Source organism: Haemaphysalis longicornis, unplaced genomic scaffold (genome assembly GCF_048455015.1).
Source record: "Haemaphysalis longicornis isolate Haplotype H1 unplaced genomic scaffold, Haemaphysalis longicornis Haplotype H1 scaffold_9, whole genome shotgun sequence".
Taxonomy (NCBI): Eukaryota; Metazoa; Arthropoda; class Arachnida; order Ixodida; family Ixodidae; genus Haemaphysalis; species Haemaphysalis longicornis.
Genome location: NW_027526460.1, coordinates 74,862,595 through 74,880,755, shown reverse-complemented (window position 1 = coordinate 74,880,755; position 18,161 = coordinate 74,862,595). Strand labels below are relative to the sequence as shown.

Genomic DNA, 18,161 nt, shown 5'->3' with positions numbered 1-18,161 from the left:
GGCCTGGTCCATGCCGAGAACCCACATGTTCCTGTGCATGCAACGTCGGTATGTACGAGACATAGATCGTATAGTCCCGGGTTATTCGGGAAGGGAGAGAACTGCACTTCACAATCTTCAGTCCACCTTCTCGGTAGATGTATTGTTTTGTTGGCCGCTTCAATCGTATAACTGTAGGGTGGAAGGTCATCCTGAATTTTCGGGGGAGAGTGCGTGGCCGTTCTGGAGACATCAATACTTTGACAGTCACATTGATCGGCGTTGAGGGATGAGCTCGTCAGTTGTATAGAGCTGAGCTTGTTCTTGATGAATCGGTACGGTGTGATGTGAGGGAGACCGATGGTAGCTCACATGGCTTCCAGATTTATATCTTTCAGTTTAGCATGTTGGGAAACTGTGAGACACTGAAACTGGGCTTCGAAAACCGATCGTGGTAGGAGCACACACGAGCTTCAAAGCGACTTCAGTTCTTGCTCCACCCTCATTTGGTGCAATGCGGCGTATTCTTGAAGTGGAAACAAAGGCAAATGTCATGTAGATAACGTAAGCGAACTGTGCAGAGAGAGAGAGAGAAATAACATTTATTTGGTATCCGGCATGTGGGAAGTCTCCGGCCACGCAGGGCGAGGCTTCCAGGAGGTATCCTCCAACACTTTCTTGAACCTGCGCTTCATATCTTTTCTATTCCTTGGTGCATTTTTTAAGCCCTCCTCCAAGGGGTAGCTTGTGATATTTCAACCTTTTTGCGGATAATAACGATAATTAAAGCCGTCTACACTCAACCGCGTGCAGTTGTTCCTTTAAGACTTCTTTACGGTTTAGTGCGTCGGCACTCCGCCGTTGAGTAAGTCTTAACGATACCCCATTACGCCCAAGTGTATAACGATAACAAAAATTGCAGGAATGCTTGTTTTCAACTCCATTCCACACAGTACGTAAGCAAAGCGCAATGAAATGCTCAGTTGAAAACTCTAGCGTTATTTCTTTATCTACATTGCTATAGGAGTGTAGCCAGCATATACTGCCAGTTGCATGCAGAGTTCCCCGTCATATCGCACATACGCTCAGTGTAACCATTTATAGGTTAAACATAAACCTATTTTTTAATAAGGTAGTGTCTATTATCGCGGCAGTCACCTCTGATTGGCTAAGCACTCCACCCGGAGATTCTCCGGGACAAATATTCCCTAAAAACACGCTCTTGCAGTTGCTCCAGTGGCGCTGTGGTCTAGCGCTTGCTTTTAAACCAGAAGGCTCAGATTCATGTCCGGCAAGGGGAAGTTTTATTTTTTAGCATTCGAAATTCTTAAGTTTTGACTCATCGTGATTTTGTTAATGATTTTTTTATTCTTATTAATATATCAAGAGATCGACGCACACGACTTCTAGAAGGGGTTGGATTAAGTTTAATATAGGTTGTGTTTGGAGTCGTTGGGCTGGGTTAGGTTAAGTTTGTTGCAGTTGGGCTGGACTTGGGTAGGTCAGGGTACGTTAGGTTAGGTTCGGTGAGGTTAGCTTACCTTAGGTTACGTCGGGAGGTAATGTTATTCAGCGAATTTTAGGCCAGCCAGCATTTCTGGTAACTGCCGTGAGAATTTCCCGGAGCTAATTCGCACGGCTGCCGCGAGATTAGAAACAGCCTTAAAAAAAAAAAAACTCACCTATGAACGAAAGTTCCCGTCATATCAGACCGAAGCCCAAGTGCCGGTCTTTACAGGAGATTCCACGGCGCTTCGGGTATACGGCGAAAGTTTTAATTATGGAAACTCAGTTTTCGGCCACGGCATGTTTAATGTAGCAAGATCAGATTGCATATATTAGAGTAAGGGGAAGTTGCAAAGCTTAGGGGGTAAGCGTGTGCTCCCCCACATGACCGCCGAGCTAGGGAGAGGCGACTGCTTCCCAAATTACGGGGGCGAGGAAAAGAAAGAGAAGGGAGAACGTTGATGGGGCGGACTGGGGGAAAGCGCTCAACTTTAATTAGGGAAGGCATCGGGCGAGATTAAGAGGAGACGGAAAAACGCCGGGCCGCGCCGGCGCGCGCTGTGCCGAGGAAAGTTGCCCCGGCAGCGAAGATCGATTTTTCCATTAGAGTGACACGGCGCCAGTCTCGGGGAGAAAAGGATCGCACGAGTCGGGACCGACGGTTCGCCCGTGATTCGCAGCTTTCTTTTTTTTTTTTTTTTTCAGATACGATGACCGCTCTAGGTCAGCGCGGACAGCGATAAATAGCTGCTTTTCCTCGCTTTCTGCTCTTATACACACCGCTTTGTCTCTATTTAGAGAGCGCGAGCAACTGCTCTTATTTGTAGTAGGCCCGTTAGGACGATTGTGCTGCTACTTATTCCTTTGTTCCGCTCTGACTTGTCGCTTTCGCACCTTTCCTTTTGTCGATATGAACTTGATGCCACTTTTTCTCTTTCACGGTTATTCGCAGAGTTGGTTTGACAACGCAGCCCAAACTTCGCCACCAGAACGCTGAATGGAAGGCTGCCCTGCGCACGTCGCTTTGTCTATACTGTCAAGTAAGGGACGCTTTTATAGGAGCCCATCTTCATTTTATTATTGAGTGTGGTGTGCGCCGCTCCAAGTGAAAGCTTGTTCGTGCGTGCTCCCATAATTTCTGTCATCCTTATGACTATAACGAGTCATTATTCACCATATGTGAGGGGCGTAATGATACGGCAGATCACGAACTCTTTTCATAGCAGAAAACAGCGAGTCATCCGCAGAGTAAAATGGAAAATTTGTCCATCTCGAGGAGTAAGATATCTCTCAACGAGAAGGAGAATAATGTATCGCAAATAAACCTGCATCACTTCGTATGTTTCTGACGATTCCAAAGAAAACAGAGCTAACCGTAAGTTTGTTTTTCTCTGTGGGCGTCCCTGTGTGTTAAACTTAAGCGCCGTGATTGATTGATTGATTGATTGATTGATTGATTGATTGATTGGTTGATTGATTGATTGATTGATTGATTGATTGATTGATTGATTGATTGATTGATTGATTGATTGATTGATTGATTGATTGATTGATTGATTGATTGATTGATTGATTGGCGTCACGCACCCACGTCTACCTCTCCGTCTGCTCAGCATTTACCTTCGGGCAAGTCAGTTATAGACTGAAAAATACGGGAGGCCTCACAAACGAGGCTCAATGAATGAGTCTTCAACTCTTTCATGCAAAACAGGCAGAGGTAGACGAGGAGCACTTTCCTGCCTAAACGTCTGCTAAAAATAAGGTCAGGACGAACGTTATATGGGACAGCGCACAGATCATTTATAAGATTTCGGGACAAAATCGGGGAGAGCAGTAAATGTAGTATCGCTTTTCGCAGTGTATCTTCTTTTTGCTTCATTTCTGACTTGAACGCTTGATTTTTCTCTCCGTTTAATCTTGGGCATATAGAGTACAGTCACTCAGTTCTTCGCGGCGTACTAATGGCCCGGAAACCAATCGTATCATCATTCTGGGACCGAGAAACACACGGTGTCCCTATAGGAGACCAGATGCATTTTATCGGGTCTTTTCATGGCGCTCATTAATTTTTGTCTTCGGATCGTCGCACGGACAGCACATAAAGGTAGCTGAGACAAATTATCCGCTCCTCGGGGAACGACAAAACGGAAGAGGGGCATAAGAAACGGTTTGACGAGATTCCGTTATTACCCGGAGCAGAAGCTGGAACGATATAATAGAAGAATTTCCGTTCAGCTTCTAGGATAGTTCCCAACACTGCTATTATTTTTTAACAGTCCCTGCAGACTTACATGTAATTCTTCAGGAAGCTGCGCTCATATCTTGAGAGCAGTCTGATGCCGAGGCTACATTTTTTTCTACCATTAATTTGTTCAGACGAACAGAAACAAGCGGCTGAGTTGTTCGGTGATCCTTAGAGCGTACAGCCATTTCTTGTTTAATCAATGAAGTGCACGGCTTCTTCTCACTGTATGCAGGGGGAAACCAACTACATTTTTTTTCAGTGAGTGTGTCCTTCGAGTGGCACGCAACATAAGTTACTGGGCTTAAGCCCCCATAATAAGAACATTTCATCTCACGGGCCCGAGCAGCGGCCACAGCTCGCGGCTTTTTTGGACACACAAATGCCACCCATTTTTTTTTTTCACTTCCTTATTCATTTATTTTCACTGGGATACAGTAAACGTTTTACTCCCTCGCTCCCACCCTTGCAGTAATTATGCTTCTTTATCAAAGCCGAAATGCGCTAGCAAGCCCGCACACCTCTTCGAAAAAAAAAAAGATAAAAAAAAGCTAACGCAGCCTTGCACAACTGCAGTTCAGCGCAACGTTGTGCGGAGCACTCTCGGTTTGGTACTAGGAGGGCACGATAAATCACGGATGCGGCGAACATCCCAGGGGAACCAGAGGTTGCCGCAGACGAATGCAAGGCCGCGACCAGCTCGTTAGTGAAGTACTCTACAAGGTAGCGCAGTGCTGCCGCATAGGTGTGCTCTCCTTCGGGACCGGGCCGCACGGGCCGCTTCCCGCCACTTGCAACTGTAATTTGAAAATGCTAATTAAGGACGACCAAGGAGGGCGATTGGAGAATCCTCTGTGTCACACTAATAGGGGGAAGTAAATGGCGCACTCGGAAAACGGACAGGGTAGCAATGAGCGGGCACAATTTCCTGAGGACTGCACCTGCTGAAGACAACAATCGAATTTCGCCCCTAATGAATAGATTTATTTCTCCTCCTTGAACCACTCGACACGGGATATTCCAGCCGGCACAGCGCAAGGTCCGGCCGAAGAAAAAAAAAACACTGTAAAAAACAACAAAAAAGAGAACTAACGGGGAAAAGAAATTACTGTTCCTCCTTAAAGAAAGTTGATAGAAGCGCGAAAGCTTTCTCACATCAAATATGAGACAAAACGGAGTCAGCACTTTTGCGAAAGTTGCGTCCAGTCGATCGTCAAACCCCCAAAGACACAAATCGCCAACGAGGAACGAACTCACGCGACAGTTTTTTGCCCACTAAGTAAACGCATCTACGAACTATTTAAGGGGATACCGATACGTGGTGTTTGATATACAGATATGCTATTGTACTACCTCTTCATGATCGATGCGTGTAATGCGTTATCTAGAACCGCGCTCCTTTTTCGCGATTTTCAAGTAACCGGTTTGACACAATGGAAGCCCGGATTCACGTACGCGCCGTGTGCCCGGTGATCTTATCAGAGCTTTTCGGTCTACCAACCGGTCTACGGAGAAGTGCATTAGTTTTCTGACAGAACGTCACCGGTCCCACTAACAAAGCTTTAGCCTTAAAAAACTTCTATCGGTTCTGCGTATACTTTCATGGAATCTAGACACGTCATGAGTTCTTAACATAAGCGGGGACTGGAGCGGAAAAAAACATTAAATTGCAACTCTATTTTGCACGGTTGGACGGTACTCCGCCTGAGTCTCCTGCCTTGATTATTGAGCTCCCTACGGGGTTAAGCCAGGGCGCTGATCCGCCGACATTACCGCAACCGTCATCAGGCGGGAATATTCCAGGCCTCACATATTCGCTCTCATGACGCGACATTGTGCAGCGAAGATGACATAATAACGACATACTTAGCAATAGACAAAGAATAGTGTACCTTCAATTTCCCATTGCCAGCTTTTTTTTTTATTGTAGAAAAGTTTTCTTAGATAGATTCTACCAATTGCTTTGGATGGGATGGGGTGAAGCGATCTATTTAAAGAATGTACTGTCGGCGTAAAATGAAACGTGAACACTAAAATATGAACCAGAACACACAAATAGCGCGATTTCTTTCCATCCGAGCGAAAATGACGCGTGGCTTAGTTACAAAAACAAAGTTGGAAAAAGTGGATTTCCAAATATACCAATAGCGTGCCATTATAGGAACTCTACGAACAGTATTGTTAAATTTTGCACTTTCTGGTTCATATTTTCGTGTTCGAGTTTCATTTGACGCCAATAGTACATGGTTGGTTGGTTGCATAGTGAGAAACTCTATGGGTTGGTTGGATCCGGAACAAGAATGGCGCGTACCCACTCTGGGGGATTGGCCAAGTCTTACTGTAGTTTCACTGCTGAAGAATCTTAGTAATTAGTTTCAAACGAAGGGAATATAGGGTACAGCGATGCTAAAAATTTTGGAACCAAAAAAAATTCAATACTGCTGTACCAACAGGTATTTCAATAAACGATTGAAAATTAGTTGATGCTATTGATTAACAAGGCAAGCGACCTGTTTCGGCAATAAATAAGTGAAGGGCGCGAAAAACATCCCCGTTGCACCAACCAAGCGCGACTGCCCCAAATGACAATAAATTAGGCACCGACAAGGCGAAACCCAGCCGCCGGAGGGGAACCTCCAGGTAACGATTTCGGAGGGAGGAGAACCACCGGCAAGACAACAGGAAGTGGTCAAGTGTTTCCTCCTCTTGACAGAAGCTGCAGATGGCCGATGGCGCTATGCGTGCGTAATGTAGATAAAATCTTGAAGGAAGCGCACTTAAACACGGACACTAGCAAAAGAAACGACAAACCACAGCGCTGGTCCGTTTCTTTCGCTAGTGTCCCTGTTTAGAGAGAGAGAGAGAGAAAAGACTTTATTGACTAGTAACGGTCCGGTGGCGCCGATGGCATCATCCGGGCCAGCCCTAGGAGCTTCAGGTCAGGCGTCCAGCGCTCGGCCCCAAGGGGCTCGCGCCGCCTACCCGCTGCCTCTCCAGGGCCTCCCGGACGCACTGGACGACTAATTTCTGGGTGTTGTAGTCTGACGAGGTGATAGCTCTTCGCACTGTCACTGGTAGCTGTCGGATGCTTGAGGGTGCGGGGTCTTGGGGTGTGCACTGTAGTATGTGGGCCAGCGTGCCGCGAGTGGCGCGGCAGACGGTACACGCGGATGTCTCGTAGATTGCGGGGGCTATGTGGCGGCCCAGTACTGGTGTGAGCACAGAGTCTGTCTGTATTTGGCGATAGAGGGTCCCCTCGCTTCGAGTGAGGTTGGGGTGTGGGGCCGGGAACCGTCTCCTGGTGTCTCGGTACCACCGTAGTATGGTGCCATAGTCTTCTAGTGGTGTAGGTAGCAAGTAGGGCGCATCTTCATGGGATCTCCGTCCGGGATTCAGGGGCGTGGGGGGAGACCTCGCCTGGGGGGCCGCCCGACTGGTGAGTTCGCGAGCGGCCCGGTCCGCAGTGATGTTGTGGTTGCGGGCGCGGTCTACCCCGGGGGCCTGCTCCTCGTGTGCGGGGAACCATTGCAGTCTCAAGGGTCGGGTGGTAGAGCCTGGAGCGTTGCTGAGAATTCGTGCCGCGATTGCCGCCACAGCGTTGGTACCGTAGTTGCGTATGGCCGATTTTGAGTCACTGAGGATGACTGCGCAGCCGGGGTCGGTTGCGGCGAGGGCGATGGCGATTTCTTCTGCTTGCGCCGGTGTACTTGCCTGTTTAAGTGCGCTACTTTCAAGATGTCCCATATGCATTACCAACTAGCCCAATTGTCACTTCTTCTAATGTAGATAAAAATTCAAATTAGGTGTTGGACATCGAAAGCAAGTCAGTGTGACCTCGCACAGCCGAGACTGCGCAAAGTCACACTTCCAAGAGTACCGGAGATGCACAATGTCAGGGCCGCCAGCGATGCTGTCTGGTGGGAAGCTGTCCAGCGAACTGTACCCTCGAAACCTAGTTCCAACAACATAGGCTATCGGGGGCACAGTATCAACGAGAGGACCATTCAGTGCTACTCCTGCCAGGTAACCAGCGGTTTCGATAAGTTCAACTCCTCTGTGACCTGGGACCCAGACCAGACGGATTTCCCTGACATGTACCGGTATAAGCATCGACAGCGATCGGTGAAGTGGAGAAACGGTTGTTGAAGATAAAGCGGAGCAGACCGAAAAAGAATCCGTCACAATGATCACCTGGGAATGCTCTTTGCTGAGCTTTCGAAGAGCGAGCGCGATTCCCAAAAATTCTGCCAACTATATTGACGTGATATTTGGAAGACGAAGAGGAAATGCCCAGTGAAGCGCAGGTGAAAAGATACCTACATGGCGGCCATAAGATAGCGCGCGCAAGGACACAGCCACTCCGTCGTCTTGGTCGTCTCGTGCCTGAGCCCACGCAGTATGGGACATTGCCCGTTTATACGTGTCCCGTGACAATATGGTTGGTTTGGTATCATTTAAATTGGGTTAGGTGTGGCCTGGTCACATTCCTTATTTGACGTTCTCTGTCGCGTCAGGAAGGGCTGGGCTTGCTTTTATCGGGAATCCCAATGTCGAATTTACTCACAGCGAACAATGAAGAAGTTGCAAGAGCATGCCACTTCATCATCACCATCGAATCAAAGCACGCGCTTTCCGGCATCAACGCCGTTCTGAAGCCAGCTCGTGAACATCACTTCCCTTGGCCGAGAGAATTCCTTCTTACAGCAACGTTGCCATCCCCAACATCATGCGTGCCCACCATAAAGCTGCCTCTCACAGCCAAGCACCCGCCCGAAAAGGCTGTCGAATGTGCCGCGTCGGCCACCACAGCCTGGACTCCGAGTACCTTCCCGGGGCCCTCACTCTGGATCGCATCGATCACCGACATTTCGGCAACCGGTACTGCTGCTTCTTCGTCGGGGAGTGTGAACGCGCCCTTGAAGACGCCGACATCGCCATCAGCTTGGAGCTGCCGCAACCGACTCGCCACTTCTATACCGGTATTCTGTTGTGCAATCTTCACCGGCATCGCGATGCCCGGAAGCCGTTTGAGAAAACGCTTGACGTGAATACTTCGTGCAACGGGGCTGTGAAGGATGTTCGCGTACGCCGAATCACGCTTATGGGATACGCATGGAATCAGGCCAGTGGGCGCGGAAAGATACACGATAACGTCACAGCGGACTCTGACGGAGCGCGTGCCTTCTTCGGAAGAACGTGGGGTATAAGGACGGAGCCACCGAACACCGTCGGTCTCTTTCAATCAGTGTGGTGGGCAGCATTCAGCCACAAGTGACCAACAACACCTTGATACCTTTGTCCCGATGTTGCGCGCCAGTGTAGAACACTCTGGCCATACACGAAAGGGACTGCGACTTCATCAACTACATGGACAGAGCGTCAGCTGCAAAAACTGTGAACATGGATGGCCGGGTGCTGCCTCGCACGTCCATTGTGACACCTTTCCTAAGCCTAAAGCTGTCGGAACTTGGTTTCCGCCACAAAGATTAGCAGCTTTTCGCGTGGCAACTTAATTAGCCAGGTTTACTATGTCGCTACATATACTCGCAATAAATTATTCGTAGGGGGGTAATCTTGCTCTGGCCTCGCTTTTAATCAACCTCGTGATAATGATCATCGTCCTGTTTGGGAACACTGCCGGACGATCACTTTAAAAAAAAAACGTCGTGGCACTTACTAACAAAACACTAACCAGTTACGTGTCCCAGTATAAACAAGGTACTTAGTGCTTTTACTAACAGGTCATGCATAACCCAGTAAAAAGCTATGCGTGACAATGTGGATCTGCTGAGCGCGCAGATTCACATGAGTCGAATGGAATGGACCATTCGTTGTAATAGTAGGAGTGCGGAGAGGTAAGAGGGAGGGCGTGTGCCCTCAGAAAATGATGCGAGTAGGCGTTGGCAGCATGCATCAAAGTTCACTGCGTGCTTTACAACGCCGACTGTCCGAGCAGCATCTTTTTCTGTCTTGGGGTGGGCTTGTGTCCGCATGGACTCCGCGCTCTCGGCGGAAAAACTGCGCAGTCCTCCGACCATTGCGAATTTATGCCTGAATTATTTGCCACTTTTAAAAAAGCCTCGCTGGTCATCCGCTTTCGCAGTGTGAAACGACTGGTAATTTTCCTTCGAAAGACGCCAAGAACTTGCCAAATAGCGAACTTGGCGTAAGAACGTTAAAAAGAAATCCCGGGCCATATCCACTAACGTGAATCCTGGAGAGGGGCGAAGCATGCGGTGTATAAGTCTATTCTTGGCACCTTGGCGTTCTTGCCAACGGAGATGAAACCGTTGCATGGGTAGAGGTAAAGAGCTTTGCTGTAAAAGTCTCTTGTCTTTGAAGCATGAAGATCTCTCGGGCGAGGCGTAAGCGAGTTCCCCGGGTTTTCTTTTTTTTTTTTTTTTTCAATACGCGTTACGAATCGCTCCAGCGCGAGGCGTAAACGAGTGTCCGGGTGTTTCTTTTAGAACGCGTTACGTTCTAGCGCAAGGCGGAAGCGAGTTTCCTGATGTTTTAGTGCCGTGACTACATGAGACGAAGGACGATGACGTTGATGACGACGACAGGATACTCCAGCAGCCCCAGCCCCCAAGGGGCTGTGCTACTAATAAAAATATTCGAAATGTTTCAGTTTTTCTGAGAGCCTCTAGTTTTAGGTAAGCCTAAAATATCAGCAAAACAAAGTAGGCAACAATAACAAGTTCGATCCTCTCGCAGACAATGTGTAAGCATTCCAAATGTGGAGGGCTTCCACACTTATTTATTTATACGCAATGCAGGTGCACATCGGTTATGAGGGGCAGGTGGAATAGGGTAAGAAATAATTTAGTGCCCCTAGGATTATTTACCGTGCACCAAACGGTGTTCATGTAAAAGTTATTTTGCTTCGCCGGTACAAAGATGAATAGTAGCCCAATGCTTCGAAGCGCGCAAGAATAGTCAGAACAATGGTTCTTTTTCACTTAGCCAGAACTATGACAGCTCTAACGGCCTTCTTTCTTTTTATGTTTTTTTTTTCCTCTAAAACCAGACGAATAGGTTGTTTCTTTCGTCTTTTTGTTTATCCGTTTCTGAGTGCAGAACACCGACAACACACCCTTTTTTTCTACCGTGCGAAGAATTCTAAAAAGAAAACAAAAATATTCGCTCTGCACCCGCCCTCACCGGTCCTGGCCTCGTGTCAGAGCTCTGGGAACGAAAATAGCGGAGCCGAAGCCGAAGCTCCTAGCAGCAGCAGCAGCAGCAGCTGACCGTGAAAGCCTTCCGCGCTCAAGCTGTTACATCTCCCCCCTCCCCCCTCTTTTTTTTCCTCCCAAAGACGACATGTGCGAAACACGTGTTTTCGTGAAGTTCGGCTCCACTCAACTTTCCAACACTTCGTCGCGTTCGCACTCGGCCGACGTCAAGGCTCTTTGCCCTCCTCCCTCCATTTCTCACTGTCGGCGGGCCTGTAATGTACGGTGAACGTTGCGTATACGTTGCACGCATTCCACGAGTGGGAAGACGGGGGTGAACGCTCTTGTTACATCGGGCGCCAAGATGAAGCAGCTTTCAGGGCCACAGATGCATTCCCTTGCTTTCGGTTAATCGTGCTTTTTGTTTAGTTGTTAAGTAAGATTAAGTAAAGCTTATTTCCCGGTCGCGGCGGTCACATTCGTCGTGGAAAAGAAATAATTGCTGGTTTTTCTCCCAAAGCACGCGTAGCCAGAAATATCTTTCGTGGGGGTTGTACGGCGTTAAAAAAACAAAAATAAAGGAAAACAAAAACAAAAAAATCCCCTGCACCCAAAAAGTATCTGAGTCATATTCCTGCTTTATTAAATCCGAGGGGTTCGTTTTTTCGTTCACTGTAATATCCACATAAAAATACCAGTGTACCCAGGACTCCCTGCTCTTGCTTCGTAAACACTTTTTCTATTATTTTTTGTTTAAAGGCCGCGGAAGACACCGACACCGACACCCTGACCTAAGCCATTCTCACCCACTACAAGCATCTCCGCTACAAATATCCTCCACCACACCGCTCCCTCACGAACGCACAAGCTCACACCTGGCGGCACCTACAAACAGATACCTACCACAACTGCACACGACTTCGCTACATCGCTCCTACGCTCTACCCGAAAATCTGTCAACCCTGTAATACCGCACTAGACGCTTTCCACCTTGTCATTGAATGAACGCACTCTCCACCGCTACCTTCCACACTAACGACCACCCTTTCCCGTGAACAGTATGAGATGCTGCTGACCAGCTCCGACCGTGGAGATCAAGCTATGCTGGTCGACCGGGCGGTGACGGTAGCGTCCTCTCGCGGCCTCCTGGACATAGGAGGCTGCCCACACCCCCTTTCCTTACCCCTTCCCACTATAATAAAAGTTCATTCACATCATCATTCAGAGGCCTACGGAGCAAAAAGGGGGTATGCGGCGCTCAGAAAAATTTCGGGGTTCTGACACGGAAACAGCCCCCTCGCTACGACTGTCCCAAAAGAAGGGATAAGGGCACAGAATGTGGTGACGGGTGTGATGACGGGTTTATTTATCCGTACGCAAAGACACCTCCGCACGACTCTTCAGTCCTCTCCTAATGTTCCTAATGTTGGTGAAGAGCGGTGGAGAAGGATTTTTGAAAGGAGGGATCATGATTGCACCCTCCTCTCTCTTAAGGGCAGATCATTGTCCCCTTTATGAGAGTAGCTGTGAGCGCATTTAATATTCCGCTGCTCAGCATAGCGAGGAGCGTGTGAACTCCGGGGTAGTGAGGAGCCGCTCATGATGATGACGGTGAGGATGACAACAAAGAAGGGGACGCCGTGCGCGACGCAGGTACTGATGGGCGTATGTTCGCGCGTTGGGTTAGGGCAGTCATCATATTGCATGATAAAAATGCGGAGCGCATTCTGGGAAGGTCTTAATTAAACGGTGCTAGCGTATGGCAGATGGTACGTCAATATTATGCTCTGGAAGAAGAGCGCGTTTGTGGCCGCTACGCTTTTTTCTAAAACTGTTTTTGGCCGAGTGCCCATTTTAGTTACTTTGAGTTGGTTTAAAACCTGCGATAGTGTTGTTGAGCGGGGTTTTGTCCTCTAATTTTTTTGTTTTTTTTTAACGACAGACTAGAGGACAGAAATTAAATGGGATTAAATCGGGGGAGCGTTTGGCAGATGGTACGTCAATATTATGCTCTGGAAGAAGAGTGCCATTATAGGCGGCTACGCGAAAGCAGTCAATAGGTGGCGGGAACAAGAGACATGTTTGGTAAGATGACGGCGTCATCACCCCGTACAAAGGGGATACCACTATCAATCATCATCATCAATCACTCACCATCATGAAACCGTAGCAACGGCAGGTACTTACTACATTCGTTCTGGTGGGACCGGATTATGTAAGATTTATTTATTTATTTATTTATTTATTTATTTATTTATTTATTTATTTATTTATTTATTTATTTATTTATTTATTTATTTATTTATTTATTTATTTATTTATTTATTTATTTATTTATTTTACATAGTGCAGCCCAATCGGGTGATCGCAGGAGTGGGCAGATACATAAAATGCAAAAACGCTTTTGTGCGGAGAATCACACAGAGATAGTTGACAACACCTTGAAACTCACGTATGTTTCACGCAGCTTAGGCATAGCAGGTAATACTAAATACAGCAAAGACAATTATGCAAAAATTCCCACAACACAGTTAATTTAAATTGTACGCAACGTTTCCCAAAGGTAATTTCACCTGGTAGTAAATTCAATTTTCAATCTTCAATAACCCAGGCACATCATGCGCCTGGGTTATTCTGAGTAGCGTTATGCTCGTCGAATGCGAAGGCCATTTTTACATCTTGTTCTAAATCAACATTTCAAAATTTCCTCCGCATTTAGTAACCTCGCCGCAAGCCACACGCAGAACTGCAGTACTTGGTTTTCTTTTTTAAATTGGGTCTAACGCTTATAGGAAGTCATATTTTTATCACTGTAGTAAGTTGATTGATTGATTGATTGATTGATTGATTGATTGATTGATTGATTGATTGATTGATTGATTGATTGATTGATTGATTGATTGATTGATTGATTGATTGATTGATTTTGGGATATAACGCGCGACGCTACACAGGCGATGAGGCGCATCGTAGTGGAGGGCTCCGGATCAATTCCGACCACCCGGGCACGGCCGCTAGTTTCCATCGAGCGGCCGTGACCCGGGAGTCTTTATCGTGCACCGAAATTTCGCACGCACCGGAATTTTCGCTTTTCGCCTCCATCAGACAAACAGCCAGAGCGGCCAGGAATCGAACCCGCCTACTCGTGCTCAGCGATCACTCTAAGAAGTCTCCGCTGAAGAACTGGAAGCGTATCTGCTCACCTCCTTCATATGCCGTTGAAAGAGGATGGTTTTCTGCTGCTCATACACGCAAATGTCTTCCCGGCCAGCTCACACGCTCGTCTCCTCCGGCCTCGCTCTTTCCGAGATAATCACGGGGGAGGTTTTCTTATTTCAATTCCCTTCTTCCGCGTTCGTCTGCTAGCGCGTCATCTAGCTGAACCTTTCGTTACTGTTGGCAGAGCCCTTCAATGCATTTAAGCACTCTGGTGTTGAACTTGGAATTCCGCCACGAAGTGTTTGCCCGGGCGCGAGTCTTTTCTGTATTTGCGGGTCGAAATATCGTTTTCAGCTTGTATTTTTCTATTAGGTATGGCCATTAACAAGTGCAGATATATTTTAAAATAAATGAACTCGGCCTAGTACCAGTTATGTGCTTATGTTTTGCTTCAAATACGCGTAATGTTTCTTTTCATTCTACAGTGTGGATAAGAACGAAGCATGGTACCATATTCAGTGGTTTGGAAAGATTCTGCCTATATAAACTCTTCATTTCAAAATTCCTGCATGTTTTGTCGCGGTGGCTGAATGACGTACAGACAGACAGACAGACAGACAGACAGACAGACAGACAGACAGACAGACAGACGGACAGACGGACGGACGGACGGACAGATGGACAGACCAAAATTTCTGGTAGCCCAAGAAGACTATTATCACAGTCCTTCAATGCCTTTCTGGTCATGAAACTTCGCCGTCACGCTATGGGAGAGCTTCGTGCGCTGCCGCGCCGCGGCGCTGGTGTTGATCGGAGGGCAGCCGGGGGCGTGGTTAGAGCGCGTTTGGCAGGGAACGGACCACGGAGTAAGATAAAACAGACGCTCGCCGCCTTATCGGCAGTGCGCTTTCGCTTTACGTGTCGTGGGCCGCTTAAATGGACTTATCATTTTGTGAGTGGCGAAAAAATTTGGTGCGAACGGGCATGCTGCTACTGCGTTCCTGCCTGCCTGTCTGGCTCTAGAGCTGTGGCGGCCGCCCGATGCCCTCCGATCTGCGCCCCTCGCGATAGCCTTTGTCCCCGTACGACACTTGGCCGGGAGCACGGCCGGGAGTTTCATGACCAGAGAAGCATAGGAGGACTCTGCTATTATCTTGTACGCTACCGATGCAACATCCGCAAATCTGCCCCGTCATGGGTCGGCCGTAGCAGGAGTTTGTCCGTCGCCCCGTTGGCTGGGTGGTCGGTCCAGCCGGTTTTACCATTAACTTTTATCGCTTCAGATATCTGGAAGTAGAACATGGAACGAAAAAGAAAAGAAGCACTGGCTACCCAACTGCACCGCGCATGTGTGCGGTGTCACCCGAGAATACAAGCTTGGGCTGTAGCGCTTTTCCACCTTTTGAGCCGTCTCCCGTCCGCGAGACTTTTGTGTTCTTGCAGCGATCGCCAATGTTGCTAGTGGGAACGCCCATAATCCCGTTTTTTCGTAGAGAACGCAATTTTCGTTCTATCTTTGTGTATGTGCCGCAACCTTCGAAACCAGACAACCGCCTCCGTCCCGCGTTGCGGGAACCGTTCGGAACGCCCCGTGAATGTTTGTTACGCTTTCTTCGGAGAAAAAACCCGTCTTGGTGTACCTGGGTCTCGCCGTACGTGTGCTCCTCAAACCTTCAAGAACAGACGACTTTTTGGCATCACGGGTACCGTTCGGAGCACCTTGTGAACGTTTGTTACGCTTTTTCAGTGGATACATCCCTTGCTGCGTCTCTCTGCAGGCCGCAACCCTCGGAACCAGACGCCCGGCTCGCATTCAGAGCACCTGAGAACAAGCCCCGGGGCGTCCACGAGGGAACGTCGAAGCGGTGAGTTACATTGTGAAGCACCGGGGCAAGTATGTGTGTGCGAAGAAGTTGTGCTTCGCCGTCATTTCCACCTGTTTAAACCTCGTGGTACAAAACGGAGCAATATTTTCGTCTGAACATCAACGCTTGTTAGCTGGCACCAGATGGGACACTGGTTTTCGGGACCGCAAAGTTCACGCGCAGTGGTGCGTCAACTTTGCGGTGCTGTCTTTAGGTCCGCCAGCCACTGGGACGACTATTTGCAAACGTCTCGCTACCCGCCGCGGTGGCTCAGTGGCTAAGGCGTTGCACTGCTGAGCACGAGGTCGCAGGTCCGAATCCCGGGCGCGGCGGCCGCTTTTCTGATGGAGGCGAAAAGCAAAAAAACGCCCGTATGTACGAGATTTCGACGCACGATAAAGATCCCCAGGTGGTCAAAATTAATCCGGAGCCCTCCACTACGGCGCGACCGCTGCAATCATCATCATAATCATCAAACGCCTCGCTGCCGAGCGTGCCCGGGTGACATGTGTGATGTCACTTCGCGTGATGCCGAACATTAATTAAACTGGGAACCTACAGCGAACGAAAGACACCAAATTACCATTATTATCGAAAACAACGGGTGGAATTAATCTTAGAAAACGTTCTTGCAATAACAAATGAGAAATTAAACGGTTAGACGCCCTCAGGCTCGACACCAGGCCGTCATGCCAGTATACCCACAACTCTACCTCGAGGCCACAGAGGCCGAACGGCGGGCTCCTTGTGGAAGTTTTTGTTCAGTAGGATAGCACGTGAGGCGACATGACACATTAACGTGTGGGCGCTGAGCAAGCTTTAGGAAACACGTTACCGACGATGGCCACGTAATGGTATGCGTTGCCGCCTCGGCAGGAATAGCTAATAAGTTCTTTCAAGCTTGTCGCGATACTAAATACCCATACATTTCCGAACGCCGTGGGGCTGTGCAGGCACCATAGGAAATGTTTGACGAAAGGTTTCTATGCGCCCTACAACTAAAAGGTAGTGGCATGGCGTCTGCTCGAAGCTAACGCCATTCGGAATTCTCGCCGCAGTCGTCTGGCGCCACGGAAGAACAGATCGCTGCTTGGGGCTTCGCGGTTCTCAGTCGATGCGCCAATAGGGCCGCGGCGAATACCAGTGCCTGATTCGTTGTCCCCGATTTATTTCAGCTCGTTTCCAGCCTTCACGGTGGTCCTCGTTCGCGCTGCGTTCCCCTTTCCTTGCGTACTGTCTCATTTGCTTCTCTATGGGCGCTTAGCCAGGTTCGTACAAATCTCAAGTCTATCCTTCGGCTTGACGGCTCTTGTACGAGGTTTTTTGGTGTTTTTTTTTTTTTGCCATGAATCTTGCTCCTGTATTCGCCTACTCGTGCTTCGTCACGTGCATTTCTTTCCAGCGTGCTTTTTTCTCCCGACTGGCGCCGATCAAGGGCCCCATTTTCGGTTAGTCGCGAACATTCTCCCTTGTCGTGCCGCTTGCCTCGCTACCTTTCCGCAAACATTTTGGCGCGGGGCATTTTGGAGTTAACCTCCGGACCTTGTCGGTCGGCTCGAAATCGCCGCGATCCTGAGCTCGATTGCCGCCGCTGCTGTCTTCCGTATTATGGTTTTGTCCTTATTTATTGACTTGCTGTTTATCTTCTCTGTCCAAATCAACGAGCAATTTTCTTAAAGCTGTCCTATTTTAGACTCTTGTGCTCGCTCGCTTCGCCGGCTTGAGCACAGAGGATTGCGTGTTTGTACCCAACCAATAATCGTTTTGAAGCCCTAATTCCTGCCCTATACTCTAGTCTCCCGGAGAGAAAGTACTGAAATAAGGCGTTTCAAGCCCTCCGGTCGTCAATGGCCCCGGAACAGAGGCGAGAAGAGCGTAGCACCTAGAGACGTGCTCAAAGCAAACAACCATGACATGTCACCTCCAAAGGGTTTGCAGCTGGGTTTGACAAGTTGGCGCACAGCCCCGATTCTTACAAACTTAGCAAGGGGTTTACAATACACGTGGTGAATGGGAGGTTTAGCCCCCAAAAAGACGAGGACGGTGGTAGGCGAGACAGGCGCTAACAACTGTTGTTAGTAGCGCCTTTTGTTAGTAGTAGTTAGTTGTTAGTAGCGCATGTCTCGTCTGCCACCGTCCTCGTCTTTTTTGGGCTAAGCCTCCAATTCAGTATATACCATCTAGCCCAACAGCACGTCTTGTGGAAATACACCTGGTGTTTTGGGACGGCGTACC

At 48.5% G+C, this 18,161-nt stretch overlaps 2 protein-coding genes across 8 annotated transcripts in view; one reads left to right on the top strand and one right to left on the bottom strand.

Annotated features, from left to right (window-relative positions):
* The window catches only part of LOC144151481 (uncharacterized), a 71,436-nt gene that overhangs the window by 30,307 nt on the left and 22,968 nt on the right, over positions 1 to 18,161 (bottom strand). The window lies entirely within an intron of this gene.
* Positions 15,215 to 18,161, top strand: part of LOC144151479 (uncharacterized) — a 248,397-nt gene continuing 245,450 nt past the window's right edge. For 3 of the 6 annotated variants that reach the window (XM_077682538.1, XM_077682535.1, XM_077682533.1), the window contains exons 1-2: positions 15,217 to 15,764; positions 15,840 to 15,926. In XM_077682538.1, the coding sequence (XP_077538664.1) occupies positions 15,409 to 15,764; positions 15,840 to 15,926 (443 nt within the window). In that variant the 5' untranslated portion in view covers positions 15,217 to 15,408. Of the gene's footprint in view, positions 15,765 to 15,839; positions 15,927 to 18,161 lie in introns of all 6 variants that reach the window. The other 3 variants (XM_077682537.1, XM_077682534.1, XM_077682536.1) reach the window with 3 other exon arrangements.